We start from the raw sequence: 20,058 nt of genomic DNA, 5'->3' as shown, positions 1-20,058 counted from the left end.
GATACCAGATTATAGGTGTTTTGAGAAAAAGGAACTCGCGTATGCATTTTCCCCGTCCCGGCGAAGGTCCCGCGGCGCGCGGTTCCTTCGCGTTCGGGTTCAACGCCGTTTTCTGGCATGGCCGCCCGTCGGGCACGGTACTATTATAGCGCCCGTTCCTTCATCTTCTGCTTCGGCGGCCTTTCACGCATACGAGCGCATACGCATGACAGCGTGGACTCCGGTCCACTCCGCGGCTGGCGGGCGGGGGATCCCGGTGGGACGTCACCACCACCACCACCACCGAGAGCGGGCCAAATCGCGGACTGTGCTCGACGAATGTGCTCCGGGCTGTGGCCACGACTGGCCAGGGCGGCCGCTGGTGGTCGTTGTCGTCGTGTTGTGCCGACGGTTGTTATGCTGCTGCTGCTGCTCCGTCTGGAGAGTATTAAATTTGATTCCATTTTCGAGGTTCACGGGCGAAAGGAAGACAGACAGAGCACGCGCCCGGACGAAGCAAATATGTATATCGCGCATGGGAAACGCATGCTTACAGCGGGCCAGGGTTTCCATTTTTTTCGGGAACGAAAAAGGGCTTTTGGCGCTTTCCAACCGGGTTGTGGTGGGTTACATTTTCTCACTCAACTTTATTGGAAAGCAACGCATTGCTAAGCTCCTGCATGCCAGCCACAGATCATCAGTCAATATTTGGTCGCTTCGAGATCTAATTACAATCGCATTCGAAACAAAACTGAAATTAGTCTAGCTAATAAAACATGCACCCCTCACGATGTTGGCCGTGTGGCCCATTCCATTTCGTGGTTCGGGAGTCAGCCATATCCCCACGTTGTCTCTTCACCCTCCACACGAAATTTGCCCTCCTCCGAAATTGGGCATTTCTGTGGGGCCACCAACAACCGATCTGGACCAATCGGAGAACAGAATCGGAGCAGCATAATTACGGTGTGGATTTGTAAACGATTGTAAATTTGGATAATTCAACCATGTTGGCTTCACAGTGCCTTACCGAAAGGAATGTGGAAGGCCCAGGGTGATTAAACGCAACGTGGGCCCTTCTCTTCAAAATTCTCTATTCTCTATTGTAAGTACTGTCTGTGGTTTGCCAGTACTTCCCTGACAGTGGTTCAAATACTTTGACGAATTGTTTTGAATGAAAATGCTTAGGACAACCGTGCCACTCTCTTCTGTTCTTGGGCATCTTTCGCAGATTAAAAAAGACATTAATATACTATAGTGCGCTATCCTTGATGAGTCTGACTCATGCGTTCGGATCTTGATTCATCTTCATGAAGTTTTCCCAAACAAAATACGGGGTTATTTAAGCAGAACTCACGAGAAAAAACCCGTATACACGTACCACAAACGCGGCCAATCGGCCTGAGTTTCGATTGGAATCTTCCGACGGTCCGGGCCGCCGGCAAGCCGAGTTTTCCGGCTCAACCGTCTTCGGCTTCGCCAAATTGCTTGACATCGGCTTTGGCTTTTTAATGATAAAATAGTCCACTTAAATGATTTATGAGTCTTGAATACTAAGCAGGGCGATCTTGTCTCAACACGGGGCCCCTTCTCACCCTGCCCCACTCTGGCGACACGCACGCACACATACAGGCGCACACTTAATTAGACTGCATTTATCACGTTTGGGATTTTTTTTGCGGCCGTAGATGGCTGGCCGACTTCCCGTGCCTCCTTGCCGTTTTGTGCGCCCCGTTTTGGCTTTTTTCGGACGCGGAATGCATGTTTTCAATGTAATTTTACCATCCGCAGACATTCGTCTGCGATCCTCTACGGCGATTTTGCGCAAAACTCTTTTATCAGTCCAAGCGATGCTTCCCCGTTCTGGGTGGAGATAATCGGAAAAGAGGGATGAAGAGAAAGAGAGAGAGAGAGAGAGAACGGTGAAGCGGTTACAGCATAAACATGACAGCATAGAAGCGGAGCAAAGTAAAATACCCACGACGGAGGATAATAAATGGATTGCGTCATGTTGCAAAAGTGAGCCGCCGAAGCGCGCGGCCCGAATTCCGCCGCTTGATGACTGTATATTGGACTTACTTTCGTTTACTTCCGTTTCCGTTTTTCTACCGTCGCCGCCGCCGCCGCCGCCGCTCGATGAAAGTACCGGCAAATTAAATTACCGCTGAGTCGCCGGCCCTGCGCATTAGCGGGGGTTCGTTAAAACTTGCCAAATGTTTAATTCGGTGAATTGAGCATCAGATTAGAGACAAAATAGTAGCAAGGGGCCCGTGGCCCTCTCGGTGACTGTCATTACGGCGTCGAAATCTCGCCGAAGCCTCAGCGTTATGGTGTAATTAGAGAAAAAGCGAAGCGAAGGAAGCTGATCGGTTCCGATGCTGACGGAGTGGCCCGGCATGATTTCCCCTGGCTTTTCGATCGCAACCGCGCGCTGTACGTTGGCTTAAAATTGAAAGTGTGTACCTTTAATTGAAATGTATGTATTTTCAAACAGACGAACGGAGTGGGGGCCCACGGCCCGGCCACGGGATCGATGAGTGAAAGTATCGAACCGCGGCATGTCCCGGACTCGGCGGTTCACGTTCGGTCACGGCAATCATACCCGGGCCTGATACCGGCTTTCTTAGAGCTCCTTCCTATCTGCTTCGTTTCTCTTTTGCTTGCCAAAGCTTTTCAGTCGCCCCCGTTACGTGACAAGGTGGTCTCGCTCCTTTCTGAATTCCGCGGGCGCAGAATTGGTTTAGCTCAACACACCGACATCTTTTTCGCTCAGCTTTGCCGGTGGTCGAAAACGTTGATTTATGGGACATGATATTTGGTGATTGAGTTACTCTATGAGTAGCTCGTCTTCAAGTAACACAAATATCTAATTGTTATCCAAATAAGTTAAGCGTCCTCAATAGAGATCCGAGTCTGAGTCCGCTCGCGCTGGCGAACTGTTGCGACTTAAAATGTCAGCAACAGGCAACCTTGTTTAAGTGGCTGTGCATAAAACAAGATTTAATTGTACCTTTTTTCCATCTTTCGACTCTTCTTATCAACGTGCCCCCTCTCTCTCTCACACGGAATCAGCGATCGCAGGTCCACTCTTTCTGGTGCTCTGCGAAATTCCTTCTTGCACAATTCGAGCCATCTCTCGCGAGGTATGCTCTAAACGCTCGCGACAGCATTAACGACGATGAGTGATAGAGCCATGTCGACGGCTAGCGTTGGACACGATCCGGCCCCCCCGTCTCGCGTTTCGCCCTCCGGGCAGTCATTGTGTTGGCGCACTGCAAAACTCCCAGACTGGCCACTAGGCGGGACTTGGGAGTGTCCGTCGTCGTTTTAATTCCGAGAAAAAATAAACCACACAACGTGTTTGATAGCCATTCCGGATTCTGCAGCCAAAGTAGCACTTACGAATTCTTCTAAATTCTGCTACGCCTGCGCGTGTGTGCGGTTGAGGTTTTATGCCGTCCGTTTTTGCGAACGTTTGCCAGGGCTAAGAATGGAGCGCTTTGCAAATCCTTTTTTTTCTTCATTTCATCGGTCCTGCGCAGGTGACAGCTGAGAGGCATCGGAGCCTGTCATAAATGGCGTTCACTTTCTCACCACCTCGGGAGAGGTTCCCCTGGTCGGAAACGTTTTTCCATCATCCTCTTGCTGTCCACCGTCGTCGAGGAGCAACGTTAGCCAAAACCTGCTGCCGCTTTTTGCGCGCGGCCCCCGGCCCGGTTCTAGAACACTGGACACCGGTAGTAAAATTTGTCCGCTGCCTCGTGCACCCGCTGCGTATTCATGCGTCCTCCGGCAAAGCGCAAATATAATGGGACTCGGCTGGCTGGCTGGCATCATCTTTCAGGCGAATCTTTGCGATCTTGGGAATTGCACACATAATTCGCCCCCAAGGATGCGGCACTCCGGTCCGTCCGTCCGTTCGGTCGTCATTTTTAATGGTCCACCGCCGCCATTCGTCGGGTCTGCTTTTCGCGCAGGCTCCGCGTGTCCATCATTCCAGCGCACAAGCGAGGATCAGCCCAACTCACGGACCGATCGCTTCCTTGCGAGCGGCGGCACACTTGAGCAAGGCTGTCTCGGGCAGCAGCTCCTTTTGTACCCTTCTCAAGACGCGCCGTGCCGGCTTTTCCCGGTGGTGTTTTCGGCCGGTAGTTTGCTGTATCCTGCGTGACTCCTGCGCGCTCCGGCAGCGGCAGTGGATTTCAATTTTTCGTCTTTCGTCTTCTCGCGCCGGGCGCAGAAATAAATGACCCAGACCGGCGCACGGTACACAGGTTGTCCTGCGTTGCTCAGACAGCACACGCACACGACGGTGCCGGTTATTGCGTTTCCCGCCCCGCTTTCGGCTTCCGTAATTCCAGAAGTTCTTATAATTTGTTTTTAATTTTCCCATTTTAACCTCACGATCATCTGGATCTGGAGGGACCAACGCAAGCGAGCAACATGAATGAAACATCGGGCGCAGGCGGGTTTTATGTAATCGTTTTCTCAACACCATGATCGTCGTGTCCCCGATCACAGACAATTGACACATTCCACATTATTCATATTAATGTTATTTAGTGTACTTTTCACCTTTATTTAAGTGTTAAGAGTGTAGGAATCTTTTTCATTCGCCTCGGTTTCCGTTTCCCGCACGATCGCAGCATGTCCACACACTCCACTCGCCGTGGCACTGATTGTTTCAGTATTAAAGTGGGGAGTTTTAAGTGTTACTTAATCGCTGCAGCAGCAACATTTACGAGCCCTCCGGCCTCTGCTGTTCCTTCGCCCGGTTCCCGATCCTGGTCCTGGTGCATGAGATGAGCGAGTAATTTTAATTACCTTATCCCATCAACCGACATCTCCCGACGTTGACAGTCGTCGTACCGAGTGCCGGCAAGAGGGGAACCCGATGAGGCGTTCCCTTTTTTGTGTTTCTTTTCGTTCTTCAGAGTCGCGCCCGTACATTGTAGCGATGGAGTCTCGGGGGATCAACAACTAACGCAAATCAGCGGGGAATTGTTGTATCAACACCAGTGTTTGGGGGGGGTCAATCAAGAAATGATTATTGTTTCACTTTAGCGAACTGTCTAAAACTGTAACTGTGTTTACCTTTACCTCTCCTCTTCTCTTCATCTCTCCACGACAGATTCGAGTGAACGTGCTGGACAAAAACGACAGCCCGCCCAGGTTCCAGAATCTGCCGATGGTGTTTAGCGTGTCGGAGGACCTGGCCATCGGACAGACGGTGGCGCGAATCACCGCCACCGACCCGGACACGATCGGGAAACTGGAGTACACGCTGCTGAAGGGAGACACCGCCAAGTTCGCGCTGGAACGGGAAACCGGTTTGCTGAAGCTCCGCGACACGCTGGACCGCGAGACGGTCAGCTCCTACCGGCTGACCGTTAGTGTGACGGACGGTATTCAAAGTACCGAAACCACCATCACCGTGCAGGTAAGAAGCGAGGAGGGCGTTTTCGGGGCTTGGAAAGACAATCTTTCCGCGAATTCCTCGCGGGCAGCAAAAATGCGGGACGCGCGCTCGGGCGCACTGACTTTCCTTCCTTCCTTCCTTCCTTCCTTTTTTCGGCTGATGCCACAGCATCCAGAATCTTGACGCGGACACACGGGCCCCGTTGAGTTTGATTGATTACTGAAAAATCATAAAAGCTTTTCCGGCCAATTCGCTGATCGTACACAGGAATTGCCTTCGGATCCCAATCCGTCATTTAAACGATCCTCGTCGGGCTCGGAGGATCATGCCGGTTGTTAGTGAAACCTTGATCTCGGTCACCTTTGTTACAGAGAACTTAATTTCGGAAACTGTTTACTCAACCCGAAACACTATTTCAGCCCCGGTTTCCATATTGCGTTGAAGCTGCGTACGGCCCGGCTCGGTAAACGCTCTTCCTTTGAATCCGAAATATGTATATGTGCCCTCAAAGCTTTGTTCGTGCGGTTGTCCGACGATCACAAATTACTTTCAAATCGTCCAGCTTAACCCCGGGCTGACTGATTGGGCCGGGTCGGTCGGTCGGGAGAGTAGTAAGATTTCGATCTTTTCGATCAACCGGCAGGCTTCACGAGCGCGCGGATCCAATTTAACGTTCGTTTTGAAGCTCTTTCGACGCCATTTCTTTAATTCCAGCATCCAGTACCGGACCAGTCCGCAATTGTTGCTATTTATATTGTTCTCCTTATGCTCCTTCTGCTCCGTGTATGTTATCTTTTATTATTAAAGTTTGATTGACATCACGCAGCAGCAGCCCAGAGCAGCGGGGCCAGCGTATGTGAAGCATTCATTTGTAAATTTTGCCCTCCACCATTCGGAAAGCTCTCGCGGGCCCTCGCAAGAACCGTTCAATCATCCCGGCGGCGGCGTCGCGGGCCGCCATCATTTCGGTTCCCGGGGAGGGTTCGCCTTTCCTTCATCCGCACTCCGAGATCTCCATCAGAGCGCGATCGGCTTTAATGAAAAAGGCCAACATTTGAACGCGCGATCCACGCGTTTTATCCAACGCCGCTCGTCGGGAGAGCGATTTGTGTAGCCCACCCGGGCCCTGCCCTATGACTCACTGCCGGACGCCTTGTTCGCCCTTGTTGGCGCTCGAGCGCACATTTGCTCGGGTTTTGGGCTCATTCCTAGCCGTACCGTAGACCGTGATTTCATTCCAATTCCGAGTTCGTTTTGTCCACCGGGGCGCGAGCGATCAAGATCCAGAATAGATGGGAACCGTACGATTGCGCCCGTCGCCCCACGACGAGACCCCCGGTTCGGTGAGAACGACCGAGTGGCCGGGCGTTGGGAATGGAAGAAAGACAAAAGCATGGCCAAACGGACGGCGTGCGGTAAATTGTGGGAGTGAAAGCTTGAATTAAAAATTAAACAACATTCATACGCCCAACGTTCATCATAATCTCCGGTGCCACGATCTGACTGAAACGCATGTAAACACGTTTATTTGTAAACGGCAACATAAACGCCCACTTGCCATCGGTCTTCCTTCGGATTCATTGAGCACTAATAATTTGACACGTCGTTGCGTCATTTGGCGAAGAAGCACACGGGTTCCAATATAGACAGGACACACTCGCTTGTAAGTAAGGATTAGTGAAGTATTTCGCTTCTTCTAACATAAACTGGTTAAAATATCGGCTGAAAATAGGAGATTCGGTCCATTTAAAATCGAGAGAATAAATCTTTATATTAATCGAACGTTTAAATAATTCCTGCGCTTCATAAAATGTACTTTTTAGCACATTTATGACAGTGTATGAAACGTCTCTCTATCGCTCTCTCTCTCTCTCTTTGTGCGTTGGATATTTTAAGCCATTTGGCCAACGGACCGAAAATCTGACGTCCCCCACCGAACGAAATGAATATTCAAAACTTTTTTTCCCGTTCATTTCACTAACGCTTCGTTGACAGTAATTCCTCCGTTCCTTGTCAGGGTCGGTAGGCCGATCGTCAAACAGCCGATCGTACCGGCGATCGAATCGAAACACCAATTCCAATGGCTACCCCGAGGCCTCATCAACGATTCTATCCACCATTTAAAAGAATAATCAAATCAAATGAATCATTTACCGCGCGCCCGATCGACGTTTTCTTTTCGCGGTTCCCGATTCTTCGGCAGTTTAGCTTTTTTTTTCTTCCTGCACCACAATTCCCTCGGAGGCCGCCTCGCGCACATATGGGACCCTCACACTGGGGACCTCACGAATAGAGCGGGGGGGAATGATTTAATAAAAATAATCATAATCATAAATAAACAGATGGAGATCAAAAGTGCTCAACCCCTCCTATATATCCGTGTGCCTTCAAATGGCTGTTCTGTCCCTCCCTGGCCGTACGGGGCGGGTCGTGTGTTGAAACGACTCTCTCTCTCGAGAGGCCTAGGCACCGCGATTCCGTCCGTTCCATCACGCACAGGCTCGTCATAATAGCGCTAAGGCTATTAAGCCATTACAACGAGCCCGGCCACGATCCATACCCATCCACGTTCGAATAAATGTTGGAACATACTTTTCGGAACACGCTGCGGTGACGCCTCGGAACGGCTCGACCAAGCCCTCTCGATCGCTTCCCCAAAAGCCCCAAAAGAAAACATTCAGATTTGACACGGGAGATAGAGAGAGTGGGCTCCGGCGCCACACGCTCGTCTCATCCGCTGTCGAAAATGTCATAGAATGTTGCCCTCTTCATGCGAAAGGGGCCCAGTGAAAGTTAGGGGGCCACGAACTCACGCAGCACGCAGCGAAACACTAGACTCTTGGGATCGCTGGCCAAGCGACGAACCCTTTTTTTATGAAATGCTCTTCATCGCTCAGTAAGGAGTTCACTAGTTTCGGTCACGCGAAAGTTCATATCATTTCTGTTTTTTTTCCTACTTCTACCATCAGGTTACCGACACCAACGACAACCCACCGGTGTTTGCGGAACCGGCGTACTCGTTCGACATTCCGGAGAACGCACAGCGTGGCTACCACGTCGGGGTCATCCAGGCTACGGATCCCGATATCGGCACGAACGCGGCCGTCACGTACACCGTCATCTCGGACTGGGCGAACGATGTGTTCTCGCTGAACCCCCAGACGGGAATTTTCACCCTCACGGCACGGCTCGACTTTGAAGAGGTAATTCACCGGCACCGTCCGCCGGACGTGTAAAGTCGGACGGCTCATAATTTGTCTTTTTTCGCCAAAAACACAGGTGCAACACTACATTCTGGTGGTGCAGGCGCAGGACAACGGATACCCGAGCCTGTCGAGCACGCTGACCGTTTACTGCAACGTGGTCGACCTGAACGACAACGCGCCCATCTTCGATCCGATGAGCTACTCGAACGAAATCTTCGAAAATGCTCCCATCAACTCGGACGTCGTCACGGTCAGCGCGACGGACATCGATTCAGGCAAGTTTCTCAGTGCAAAAGTGGCCCACTTTTCTAACTGAACTGAACCGGGCAGGGGTCAGGGATCAGGGAACCCTTGGCGTTAATCGCCAAGATCGCCGCCACCGCGTGCGTCTTACGTTTGGGGTTCTAAAATTGTGTATAATCTCGATTAAAAGTGTCTCCGCAAATGAGACTGAGACGAGGAGGGGATTAAGCTGCCTCTTAATCCCACGGTAAACATATTTTTCCTTCACGGCGCGCGCTATTTTATGACGGGGTCCGTCCACCGCAACCGGGGAAGGACCAAATGTTTTTGTGTCTCGTCTCGTCTCGTGCCCGTGAAATCTGATCAACGGCGCAGAAGACGGGCAGAAGACGTGGCAAGCGGCCGGAAGAAACTAAGACGGAGACTCCGAAGAGAAAATTCCAACCTCTATTACGTTTGTGTAGGCCGTGGCCGGGTTGATGGCGCAGCACGCAAACCAGAGAAGAAGCAGAGTGTATTTTATTGACTTCAAAATTTATAGATATCGATAGAATATACATTTTTACTGTGCCGCCTCTGCGTCCCCCCCTGGTGCCCCTGTGCCCCCTGCACTCGATTTGGAAATCAAAGCCCCGAATCGCGGCCGGAGCGCGAGGCACACCGCGGGCGGGCATCATTGTACGCGGGATTTTTGTATCTGTCATTTCGGTTTCTTGTTCCCTTTCGGGGCAGGCAACGCTTTTGACGGGCCACGGGATCTCTTCGGGACTGTCTGTTGTCTTTCGACTTGCGGTGCCCATCTTTGCGGCTAGACTTTTGGTACACGCAGCCCCTTTGCTAACTACAAAGCAATGGCAACATGGAGTTGAATTTATTACTAAATAATGTGTACCGTCTGACGGAGAAAAGGAACTACAATTCTCCACGGCACAGGGCGCACACACAAATTTAGGTTTAGTAGAACCGGTTTGAAGCGAACACGGCTCAAAGCGAGCTCGCGGGCGCGCGCCCGCGTCCTGTTCTATACAATCCGGGACAATATTATTAATCAAATTGATGAAAACCGCGCTCCGCCTGGCCGGGCCTGACCCGGCCCGGGAAGGGTTGTTGTCCCGAAGCCAGTGTGTTTGTGTTTGTGTTCCGCTTTTTTCCCTCCCTATTTCGTTTCGGGGAAGGTGCCAGATAACATCATACATCGACGTTTTGACATACATTAGACGCCCCATCTCGCTTGCGACAAAGAAACGAGAATTCGTGCGTAGGCCCAGGCCAAGTCCATCAACAATCCTCGATGGCTAATCCTCGCCGGACATGAATTCCTGTGTCTCCCTCCCCCCACGATCTGGCAGACCGTTTGGGTGTCGGAACGGGTCCAGGCCACGGGACAGACCGGGCGGTGTAGAGGCAGCAAATAATTTTGTCGAACGCGATCGATTGACACAATCGCGCTCGCATCTTGTCGCACTTTTTAACGATTTTGTCCTCGACCGTGTCACGTCCGGCGGGGGTAACACCGGGGGCTGCTCAGAGTTCGACGAACCACCGAATCCTCCGGGATGTCGGGCACCATTTGCATAAAAGAGGTCACTGTGAGGGCGCCCAATCGTTTCATTCGATTTCGATGCACACACGGAGCGCCCGATGCAAATTAATAAAGCTCCTTCACGCGGCCCGAAACTGTTGATTGTCCGTGAGATCATTCGTAAATTGGGGAATCCGTATTTAACGAGACAGAGAGAGAACGAGAGAGAGAGAGAGAGAGAGAGAGAGAGAGACATTTCGGAGCACTTAATGAGCACGTTCCTAAATACAGGTTGCGCCACGAGTAATAAGATGTTTTCCCCCATTGGTATTGATCCAAGCCCAATTGTCCAACCCGTCCGCGATCTGCGAGTCCCAATTCTTAACGTTTCTCGAGCTCGACCTCTCGGTTAAACACTTTGCTTTCCACCCCCGGAGCACCGTTTGGCTTGGGATTGGGACTCGTTATGGCTCGTCACGTCATTAGCGCTGTATTAATTGTTGCATTTCCGCATTTCTGTGTTCTCCTTCCGACCCCCCCGCCGAAACAACGCAGGACCAAACGGGCGCATAGAGTACTCGATATCGGCGGGCGATGAAAACGAAGACTTCCAGATCATGGCCAACGGCACCATCCGGACGCGCCGATCGCTCGACCGGGAAACGAAGAGCGTCTACAATCTGGTCATCACCGCGCAGGACTGCGCCCAGGAGCCCGAGAAGCGCCTTTCGTCGACCGTTCAGGTAAGGGAACATCCGGACCCACGTAGATCGCCGTGGTCGTAACGCGTTCGTTCTTTTTCAGGTTTCGATCCTGCTGAAGGATATCAACGATCTGGCCCCGGAATTTGTCAGCCCGAACGAGACGAGCGTGGCGGAAAACATTCCGGTCAACACGGTGATCATGGCCATCAAGGCGGTCGATCGGGACGAGGGCCGCAACGGGTACGTCGAGTACCAGCTGGACGATCACGGCAGCAAGGATCCCGGATCGGGCAGCGGCTCGTCGCCGGGACCGTTCACCGTGGGGCAGGCCGACGGGCTGCTGCGCGTTTCCGGTCCGCTCGATCGCGAGGTCAAGTCGAGCTACGAGCTGCGGGTGATCGCGAAGGATCGTGGCGACCCGTCGCGGTCGACGCCGGCGCGCATCCGCATCAACGTGCTCGACGAGAACGACAACAGTCCCATCTTTGACCCCAAACAGTACAGTGCGGCGATCGCGGAAAATGCCAGCATCGGGGCCAGCGTTCTGCAGGTAAGTCACGCTCTGGGCGAGTATGTTTGTTCCGCTTCTCGCTCGCCGCCGCCGCCGCCGCGAAGCGTTTAAAATTTTTGATCTTAAATCATCCCCGCGGTGGTGGTGCGGTGTGTTTAAATATTTGCACACAGCCGCCCAGTGCCCGCCCCTCGTGGGCTTTGCATTTGCATGCGCTCTTCGCTGCGCTCTTCGCTGCGCAGCATCCGCTCGGCTTAAAACGTTTTTGCTGTTTATTTGAAAGCGTCACGAAATGCGCTTTATTCATAACATCATTTCTCTTTCGCCGCCCGACGACGACAGCAGCGAGCCCGACGCGCCGTGATCTTATCCTGGCCGCCCGCCGGCCGGGGCCGGGGAAGGTCTCCGCATTAAAAATCTCCCGGAGTGGGCACTCTCTTTCGCGCTCCCACTCTATCGCTCTCACTTTGTCGCTCGTGTCGTGATGTGACACAATCCGTGCGCGCCTTCCTTCCGCCCGGGGGAGCCCGGGATTTTTAATTACGCAAGACCATTCATTCGATGTGCAGCTTAGCCTTTGTAACAATGGGCTAAATTCGAGTCCTAGAGGCTAGAAATTCCAGGGACACCTTTTTCCGTTCGTTAATTCGGTTGCACTTTTCATTCGGTGTCCCTTTCGTGCCAGGTCTCTGCCACCGATATCGACGAGGGCGCTAATGGACGCGTCCGCTTCTCGATAGCGGCCGGCGACGACAACCGGGACTTTAGCATCAGCGAGGACAGCGGCGTGGTGCGGGTGGCGAAGAACCTCAACTTTGAGCGCAAATCGCTCTACACCATTACGGTGCGGGCCGAGGACTGCGCCGGCGACATCGACGGGGGCGCGGAGGTGCGCTTCGACACGGCCCGCCTATCGATCACCATCACGGACATCAACGACAACCCGCCAACCTTTCTCGACTCGCCCTATCTCGCCTACATCATGGAGAACGTGATCCCACCGAACGGGGGCTACGTAATTACCGTGCGGGCGTACGACGCGGACACGCCGCCGTTCAACTCGCAGGTTCGCTACTTCCTCAAGGAGGGCGACACGGACTACTTCAAGATCAATGCTTCGACGGGCGAGATTTCGCTGCTCCGAGCGCTGGACCGAGAGCTGCAGGCCGAGTACATCCTGACGCTAGTCGCGATGGACACCGGTAAGTGTTCTTGGGGGGAGCTGGGTGTGGAAAATACTGTCAAAATGCGCCGCGATTTGAAGATGACCCGCGAGTTTAGTGCAAGCCGGGGCTATCTCCCCAATTATCCCGCTTGAGCAAGATGCAACGGGAAAGCAAAAGGCACTTGATTGCCTCCCATTTCGGAATCGGTACGGGGAAGAAGGGTTGTGGTACCTACCCCTCCGGGGGGACCAGCGGCTCTCCGCAAACGATAATCGGCGAACCGGGTATTGATTCTTCGTGAAGTCGTGACGTCAAGTCCGCGAGAGGGAGACGTAGGCCCCTGGGGCTGATAAACTACCTCAATAAATATTCAGCCAATTTCCTATAATTCGCGAGTCCGTCTTCGGTCCGGCGGCTTCGGGTTTCGCCTTCCCAGAGCGCGGAATCGCCTGGCTCACTCACTGACCCCACGCGATTCGTTGCTGGGCGGTGAGAATCTGCGTTTGCGACAAAATAGAGTCTTGCGCCCCACATCAAACACAAATTAACTCAGTTCCTGGCCGAGAAACAATAACGTGGCTGGGATGGGCCTGCCCAATGTGGCCGCCTGGGACACTCGCTCTGTTCCAACGTGGCGGCACATCCAGAAGACGCGATCCGCGGCTCCGGTACACTTACATACGACCGCCGCCGCCGACGGGGGGGCCTCCATACGCACACGCATGCGGCGAGGAAGATCGCCGCGAAGCTGAAGGAGGCAGACGGTGGTGGGGTTGGTGCGTCGCGGCCACACCACAGTTATATGTGTATATAACTGGAAACATTTTATTACCTCGGGCTATAAATACTTCATCTGCATAAAGCTTAAAATTTGTAAAAAAGAAAGAAAAATTATATCAGCCCTCCGAGCTCTCTCTCTCTCTCTCTCTCTCTCCTGGGTCACTCGTCGCTTTCTGATGGTGCTCAGCGATCGTGGGGAGAGTGAGAGAGACAGACAGACAAAGAGAGGGAGGGACAGAGAGAGAGAGAGAGACACACATATATGTGTCGCACGCAAAATACCCGACCACCACCGAGAAGATATACAAGTGTTTATCACGCCGCTGCCACGGCCTGGATTGGCCGCGAAGCTTCACCCCGTTCGTGGTCCCCTTATTCATCTCTTCGTTCTCTCGTCCCCTCTCTCTCTCTCTCTCTCTCTCTTTGTTTCCCTCTTGCTCCCACGTTTCTATTGCTCTCCACATACTTTGCCTTCCTGCAGGCTAACGAGCGGCCACTCCTGAACTTGGCCCTCGCCGCATAGGGGCCCAGCGACGCATTTAATGTTTCTTGGCCAACTCGTTCGTTCGACCCGCGGAGCCGATGTTGGGGAGAATGAAGAGAAAGATTAAGATAATCTCAATCACCGTAAGATCACCAATTGCGGCTCCCCGTCCACAGGGGTCTGTGTTGGGATCGGTTTTCGGGTCGGGTCGCTCCTCTCCGCGAGGAAATGTGAATATTGAACCTGTGTCGTGGCCCGTGAGCTCGTATTTGCCTGGGCCCGAAAAATGGAGCGCCTTCGACTAACGAACAGCCAACCGTTTCAGCCATCGAATCCTGATGGGGGTTTTAGGGAAGAATGTTACCCTTAAACGGAATGGTCTCGAAAGGACTCTGGGGTCTCTGGGTCGAAGGTTTTTGGCCCGTTGTAGATTAGATTAACTGGCAAACTTGTGACGCTTACGGTCTTCTTCCAGGCTCGCCACCGCTGACCGGGACCGGCACCGTGCGGGTGATCGTGCAGGACATAAACGACCACAGCCCGGAGTTCGAGCGGCAATCGTACCACGCGTCGGTGGCCGAGAACCAACCGATCGGCACGAAAGTACTGTGGCCGCGGGCCACCGATAAAGATGCGGGCCCGAACGCACGCATCGTGTACACGCTGCTCGGCGAGCACTCGGACCGGTTCCGGCTGGACGCGGGCAGCGGGGAGATCGCCACCGGCGCCCTGCTCGACCGCGAGGACGTGCCCGTCTATCACTTCACGCTGATGGCCCAGGACAGTTCATCGACTGAGCCGCGGGCCACCGTCGTTAATCTGACGATCGCGGTGCAGGACGTGAACGATAATAGCCCCAGCTTCAGTGCGCCCAGCTTCGCCGTCACGATCCCGGACCGCATCAAGCCGGGCCAGTTTGTGTTCGGGGCGAACGCGATCGACCGGGACGAGGGCGCCAACTCGCGCATCCTCTACGCGACCGTCGGCCCCGACGCCGGGAAGTTCCGCGTCAACGAGCACACCGGCGTGATCGAGGCGGCCGTCGAGCTGTCGTCGCCGTCGGCGGTCGGTGGCCCGAACCACGCGGACCTCGTCTACCGGCTGACGATCGTGGCGAAGGACCACGGTTACGAGCCGCGCTCGGCGAGCTGCGAGCTGGTGATCTCGCTCAAGTCGGCCCACCTCTTCCCGGTGTTCTCCTACCCGTCCGAGACGCAGTTCGTGCTGCCGGAGGACATTGCGGACGGCAAGATGGTGACCAAGCTGGCGGCCACCTCACCGAAGAAGGGGGCACTCGGCAACATTCGGTACGCCATCGCCGGCGGTAACATCGGGGATGCGCTCCGGATCGACCCGAACACGGGCGAGGTGGCCGTGAACCGGGGCGGGCTGGACTACGAGCGTAACCGGCAGTACGAGGTGTGGATCGAGGCGGCCGACTCCGATCGGCCCAGTCTGCGGAGCGTGCTGCAGCTCACGGTGAACGTTACCGATGCGAACGACAATGCCCCGCTCATGGACCGCCAGGTGTACGTGGCGGAGGTGATGGAGGAGGAACCACCGTCCCAGCTGATCGCCAAGGTGTCCGCCACCGATGCCGACTCGGAGGAGAACGGCCAAATCACGTACCACCTGCGGGCCGACTACGAGGCGTTCGAAATCAACACGGACACGGGCGAGATCTTCACGACGATGCGGCTCGATCGGGAGGACACCGCGCACTACACGCTGATCGTGGATGCCGTCGACCAGGGCGTGCCCCAGCTGACGGGCAGTGCGGCCGTGCTGGTGAACGTGCTGGACAAGAACGACAATCCGCCCAAGTTTACGCGCCTCTTCTCGGTCAACGTGACGGAGAACGCGGAAATTGGTCAGTTTGTGATCAAGATCACTTCGTCCGACTCGGACGTCGGTGTGAACGCGAACGCCAGCTACATCTTTACGGAAAACATTGGCCACAAGTTCTCGATCGACTCGACCACCGGCAACGTGACGGTGGCCGGCCACCTGGACCGGGAGCTACAGGACGAGTACATCCTGAAGGTGGCCGCCGTCGATGGTGCGTGGCGAACCGAGACCCCGCTCACGATCACCATCCAGGATCAGAACGATAATGCGCCCGAGTTTGAGCACAGCTACTATAGTTTCAACTTTCCCGAACTCCAGAAGCCGATCATGTTCGTGGGGCAGGTGATCGCGACGGATCGGGACAAGCAGGGCCCGAACTCGGTCATCTCCTACTCGCTCCAGCAACCGTCCGACCTGTTCTCGATCGATCCGGCCACCGGGGAACTGTTTAGCAAGCGCAAGATCCACTACAAACACACGCAGATCGAACCGTCGCCGGAGAACATGTTCAGCCTGACGGTGCTGGCCACCGACAATGGGAAGCCACCGATGTACACCGAGTGTCTGGTGAACGTGAATATAGTTGATGCCAACAATAACCCGCCCGTGTTTGGGCAGCCCTCGTACATGGCACCGGCACCGGAGGGGGCGACCGCTGGCCAGCGGATCGTGCAGCTGACGGCGAAGGACGATCTCGACTACGGAGTGAACGCCGAGATTGAGTACGCGGTGACCGGTGGCAACGGATCGGCTCGGTTCGCGATCAACAAGCTGGACGGCTGGATCATTGTCGTTGGCGGAAGCAGCGGCGCGTCACTCAGCGATCCACCCGGGACCGTCTATTCGCTAACGGTGCGCGCCATGGACCGCGGTGTTCCGCCGCAGCAGGACGAAGTGAGCGTGACGATCATCGTGACGGGGTTGAACAAGTTTTCGCCCGTCTTCCAGAGCCCGTCCTATCAGGTGATCGTGCCCGAGAACGAACCGGTCGGATCGACCATACTGACCGTGAGTGCTCCGGATAACGACGACGGACCGAACGGAATGGTGCGCTACTCGATACTGGCCGGCAACGAGCGGAACGACTTCTCGGTGCACGCCGTCAGCGGTGCCGTGGTCATCCGGCAGCCACTCGACTACGACCTGGTGCAGGTCTATCAGCTGAACATAACGGCCGAGGATCTGGGCTACCGATCGCGCCGCTCCGTGGCCATGATCACGATCACACTGACCGACATCAACGATAATGCGCCGTTCTTCAACCAGTCCGTGTACGGTGCGTACGTGGCGGAGAATTCACCGCCCAACTCGTTCGTGTACCGTGCAGTGGCCCACGATCGGGACTCACCGAAGAATGCGGTTATCGTGTACGCCATCGTCGGCGGAACGGGACGCGATCTGTTCGCGATCGAACCGGGCACGGGTGTGATAACGTCGACGGCCACGTTTGACTACGAGGAGCAAGACCGGTACGTGCTGCGGGTCGTAGCCTCCAACCCGGACTCGCCGATGCGCAACGAAACGAAGATCGTGGTGCACGTGACGGGCGTGAACGAGTACTACCCGAAGTTTGTCCAGCCGGTGTTCCACTTTGACGTGTCGGAATCGGCCGAAGTGGGCTCGAGCGTTGGCATCATCCAGGCGACCGATAAGGACGCCGGCGAGGACGGCAAGGTGTACTACCTGCTGGTGGGGTCGAGCAACGACAAGGGCTTCAGCATTCACCCGGAGTCGGGTGTGATCGTGGTGTCGCGCAATCTGGACCGTGAAACGCAGTCCCGGGTCGTGTTGACGGTGCTGGCGAAGAACTACGGTGGGATCCGAGGGAACGACACCGACGAAGCGCAGGTTATCATCTCCATCCAGGATGGGAACGATCCGCCCGAGTTTCTGCTTGACCTGTACGAGGCAACCATCTCGGAGGGCGATCTGCTTGGCACGAAGGTTCCGGTGGCGGTGAAAGCGGTGGACAAGGATGTGCGCCCTCAGAACAACCAGTTCAGCTACTCGATCATCGGCGGTAACAATGATCACTCGTTCAAGATCGATCCACAGTCGGGGCAGATCGAAACGACCCGGCTGCTCGATCGCGAGGCCGTCCCCGTCCACAAGCTCATTGTCGGAGCCATCGATGGTGGCGTGCCGCCGCAAACCGGCACCACCGTCGTGCAGATAACGCTCTCGGACATCAACGACAATGGGCCGGTGTTTGACCCGAAGGACACGATCGGCACGGTGCTCGAGAACGAACCGCCAAACACGGTGGTCATGACACTGGCGGCCACTGACCCCGATCTGCCTCCGAACGGGGGGCCCTTCACGTACTACCTCGTCGGCGGTCGGCACAAGTCGTTCTTCACGCTCGAGAAACACTCCGGAGTCCTGCGGACGGTCCGGAGTATCGATCGGGAGACCACCGCCCAACTGGAGCTGCTCGTGGAGGTAGAGGACAATGGGGCGCCACGGATGCGGACTCAGCAAACGATCACCGTGAACGTGATCGATCAGAACGACAGCCCATCGACGCCCCGGATCGTACACGTGCTCGTGTACGTTTTCAACGGAGTCGTCCACGGTGATGTGGCCAACGTGCATCCGAACGACGCAGACCTAACCGGCGACTATCGGTGCAAGCTGCTGAGCGACCTCAACAAGCAACCAGTGACCGCGTTCTTCATCAGCAGTGGCTGTCTGTTGCGTCCCACCGAACTGCCGCAAGGTGGCCACACCGGCTTCCTGGTGTCCGGTAACGATGGCAAACATCCGGACGTTATTTCGACGGTATCGGTTGAGTTCCTGCACTTCGATAACGCCACCGTCGAGAACTCGATCACGGTCCGGTTGGCCAACGTGAGCAGTAGCACCTTCCTGGCCAACTACTACCGCAACTTTATGGACATTGCCAAGAGCGCGGTCGAGGGGGCTGACGAGCTGATCCTGTACAGTCTGCGGGACGTCGAGAAGGCCCTTCACCTGACCGTCGCCATCCGGAGTGGGGCCGCGAAAGGCTACCGCTCGGCACAGTACGTCATCGAACGGTTATCGCGGAAACTGGAAGCCATCAACCAGCTGCTGCCGTCGGCCTCGACGCCAAGGTCCTCAACGGCCCTCATTGGGTATGCGCCGTGTCTGGCCAGTACCTGCGACAATGGCGGAGTGTGCAGTGCTCACATACAGGTGCACGACCAGAACACCATCACCGACAGTCAGTCGCTCATCTTCACGTCACCCCTCGTGCGGCACGATTTCGCTTGCCGCTGCCCCGAGGGTTTCACCGGGCCGCGCTGTGAACGACGGCAGGATCCGTGTTCACCGAATCCATGTCACGCCGGTGGGCAGTGCCGGCGACAGGGTTACGATTTCCAGTGCAGCTGCCCACCGAACCGGGAGGGCAAATACTGTCAGCTGGAGCGTGGTGATATCTGCTCGAGTGGCCCGTGCCAGAATGGAGGCTCCTGCCGCGAGAGTTCCGACGGATCGAGCTTCTTCTGCCTCTGCCGGCCCGGCTACCGGGGTAACCAGTGTGAGGCAGTGGCGGACTCGTGCCGCCCCAATCCGTGTCTGTACGGGGGGCTGTGCGTTAGCCTGAAGCCTGGCTACCGGTGCAGCTGCGTTGACGGTCGGTACGGACGGTACTGCGAGAAGACCACGTTCGGGTTCCGGGAGCTCTCGTACATGGCGTTTCCCGCGCTCGATTCGGCCACGAACGATATCTCGGTGATCTTCGCCACCACTAAGCCGGATGCGCTGCTCGTCTACAACTACGGCATCCAGAGCGGCGGGCGGTCGGACTTTGTGGCGATGGAGGTGGTCAATGGGCGGGCCGTGTTTTCCTTCGGTGGCGCCCGTACGGCCATCACGTCGCTCGTCGTGGGGCAGCCGGCCGCCGGGGACAGCGGATCGATCTCGAACGGCGAGTGGCACAAGATCACGGCCACGCGCAACGGTCGCGTGATGTCCCTGAGCGTGAGCAAGTGTACCGAGAACGGAGATTACTGCGACGATTGCCGACCCGGCGATTCCGCCTGCTACGCCGACGACACCGGACCAACGGGGTGAGTCAATCATACTCTTGTAAACAAACCGATCGACAATCCGTCAATCGCTTCGATCGCCTCGATTGACAGATCGCTTGACGGTTTGTTTTTGATCTTCCGGGAGACCATACCATAACTCGCCAAACATCGGTTTTTCTCTCC

At 55.2% G+C, this 20,058-nt stretch overlaps 1 protein-coding gene across 1 annotated transcript in view; it reads left to right on the top strand.

The window, feature by feature from the left end:
- Positions 1-20,058, top strand: part of LOC131208274 (cadherin-related tumor suppressor) — a 29,517-nt gene that overhangs the window by 6,385 nt on the left and 3,074 nt on the right. The window contains exons 2-8 of the mRNA XM_058200942.1: positions 5,108-5,416; positions 8,365-8,598; positions 8,675-8,876; positions 10,922-11,109; positions 11,171-11,620; positions 12,267-12,783; positions 14,487-19,914. Of these exons, the coding sequence (XP_058056925.1) occupies positions 5,108-5,416; positions 8,365-8,598; positions 8,675-8,876; positions 10,922-11,109; positions 11,171-11,620; positions 12,267-12,783; positions 14,487-19,914 (7,328 nt within the window). The remainder of the gene's footprint in view (positions 1-5,107; positions 5,417-8,364; positions 8,599-8,674; positions 8,877-10,921; positions 11,110-11,170; positions 11,621-12,266; positions 12,784-14,486; positions 19,915-20,058) is intronic.

Source organism: Anopheles bellator, chromosome 2 (genome assembly GCF_943735745.2).
Source record: "Anopheles bellator chromosome 2, idAnoBellAS_SP24_06.2, whole genome shotgun sequence".
NCBI classification, from domain to species: domain Eukaryota; kingdom Metazoa; phylum Arthropoda; class Insecta; order Diptera; family Culicidae; genus Anopheles; species Anopheles bellator.
This window is presented reverse-complemented; position numbering and strand designations above follow the sequence as displayed.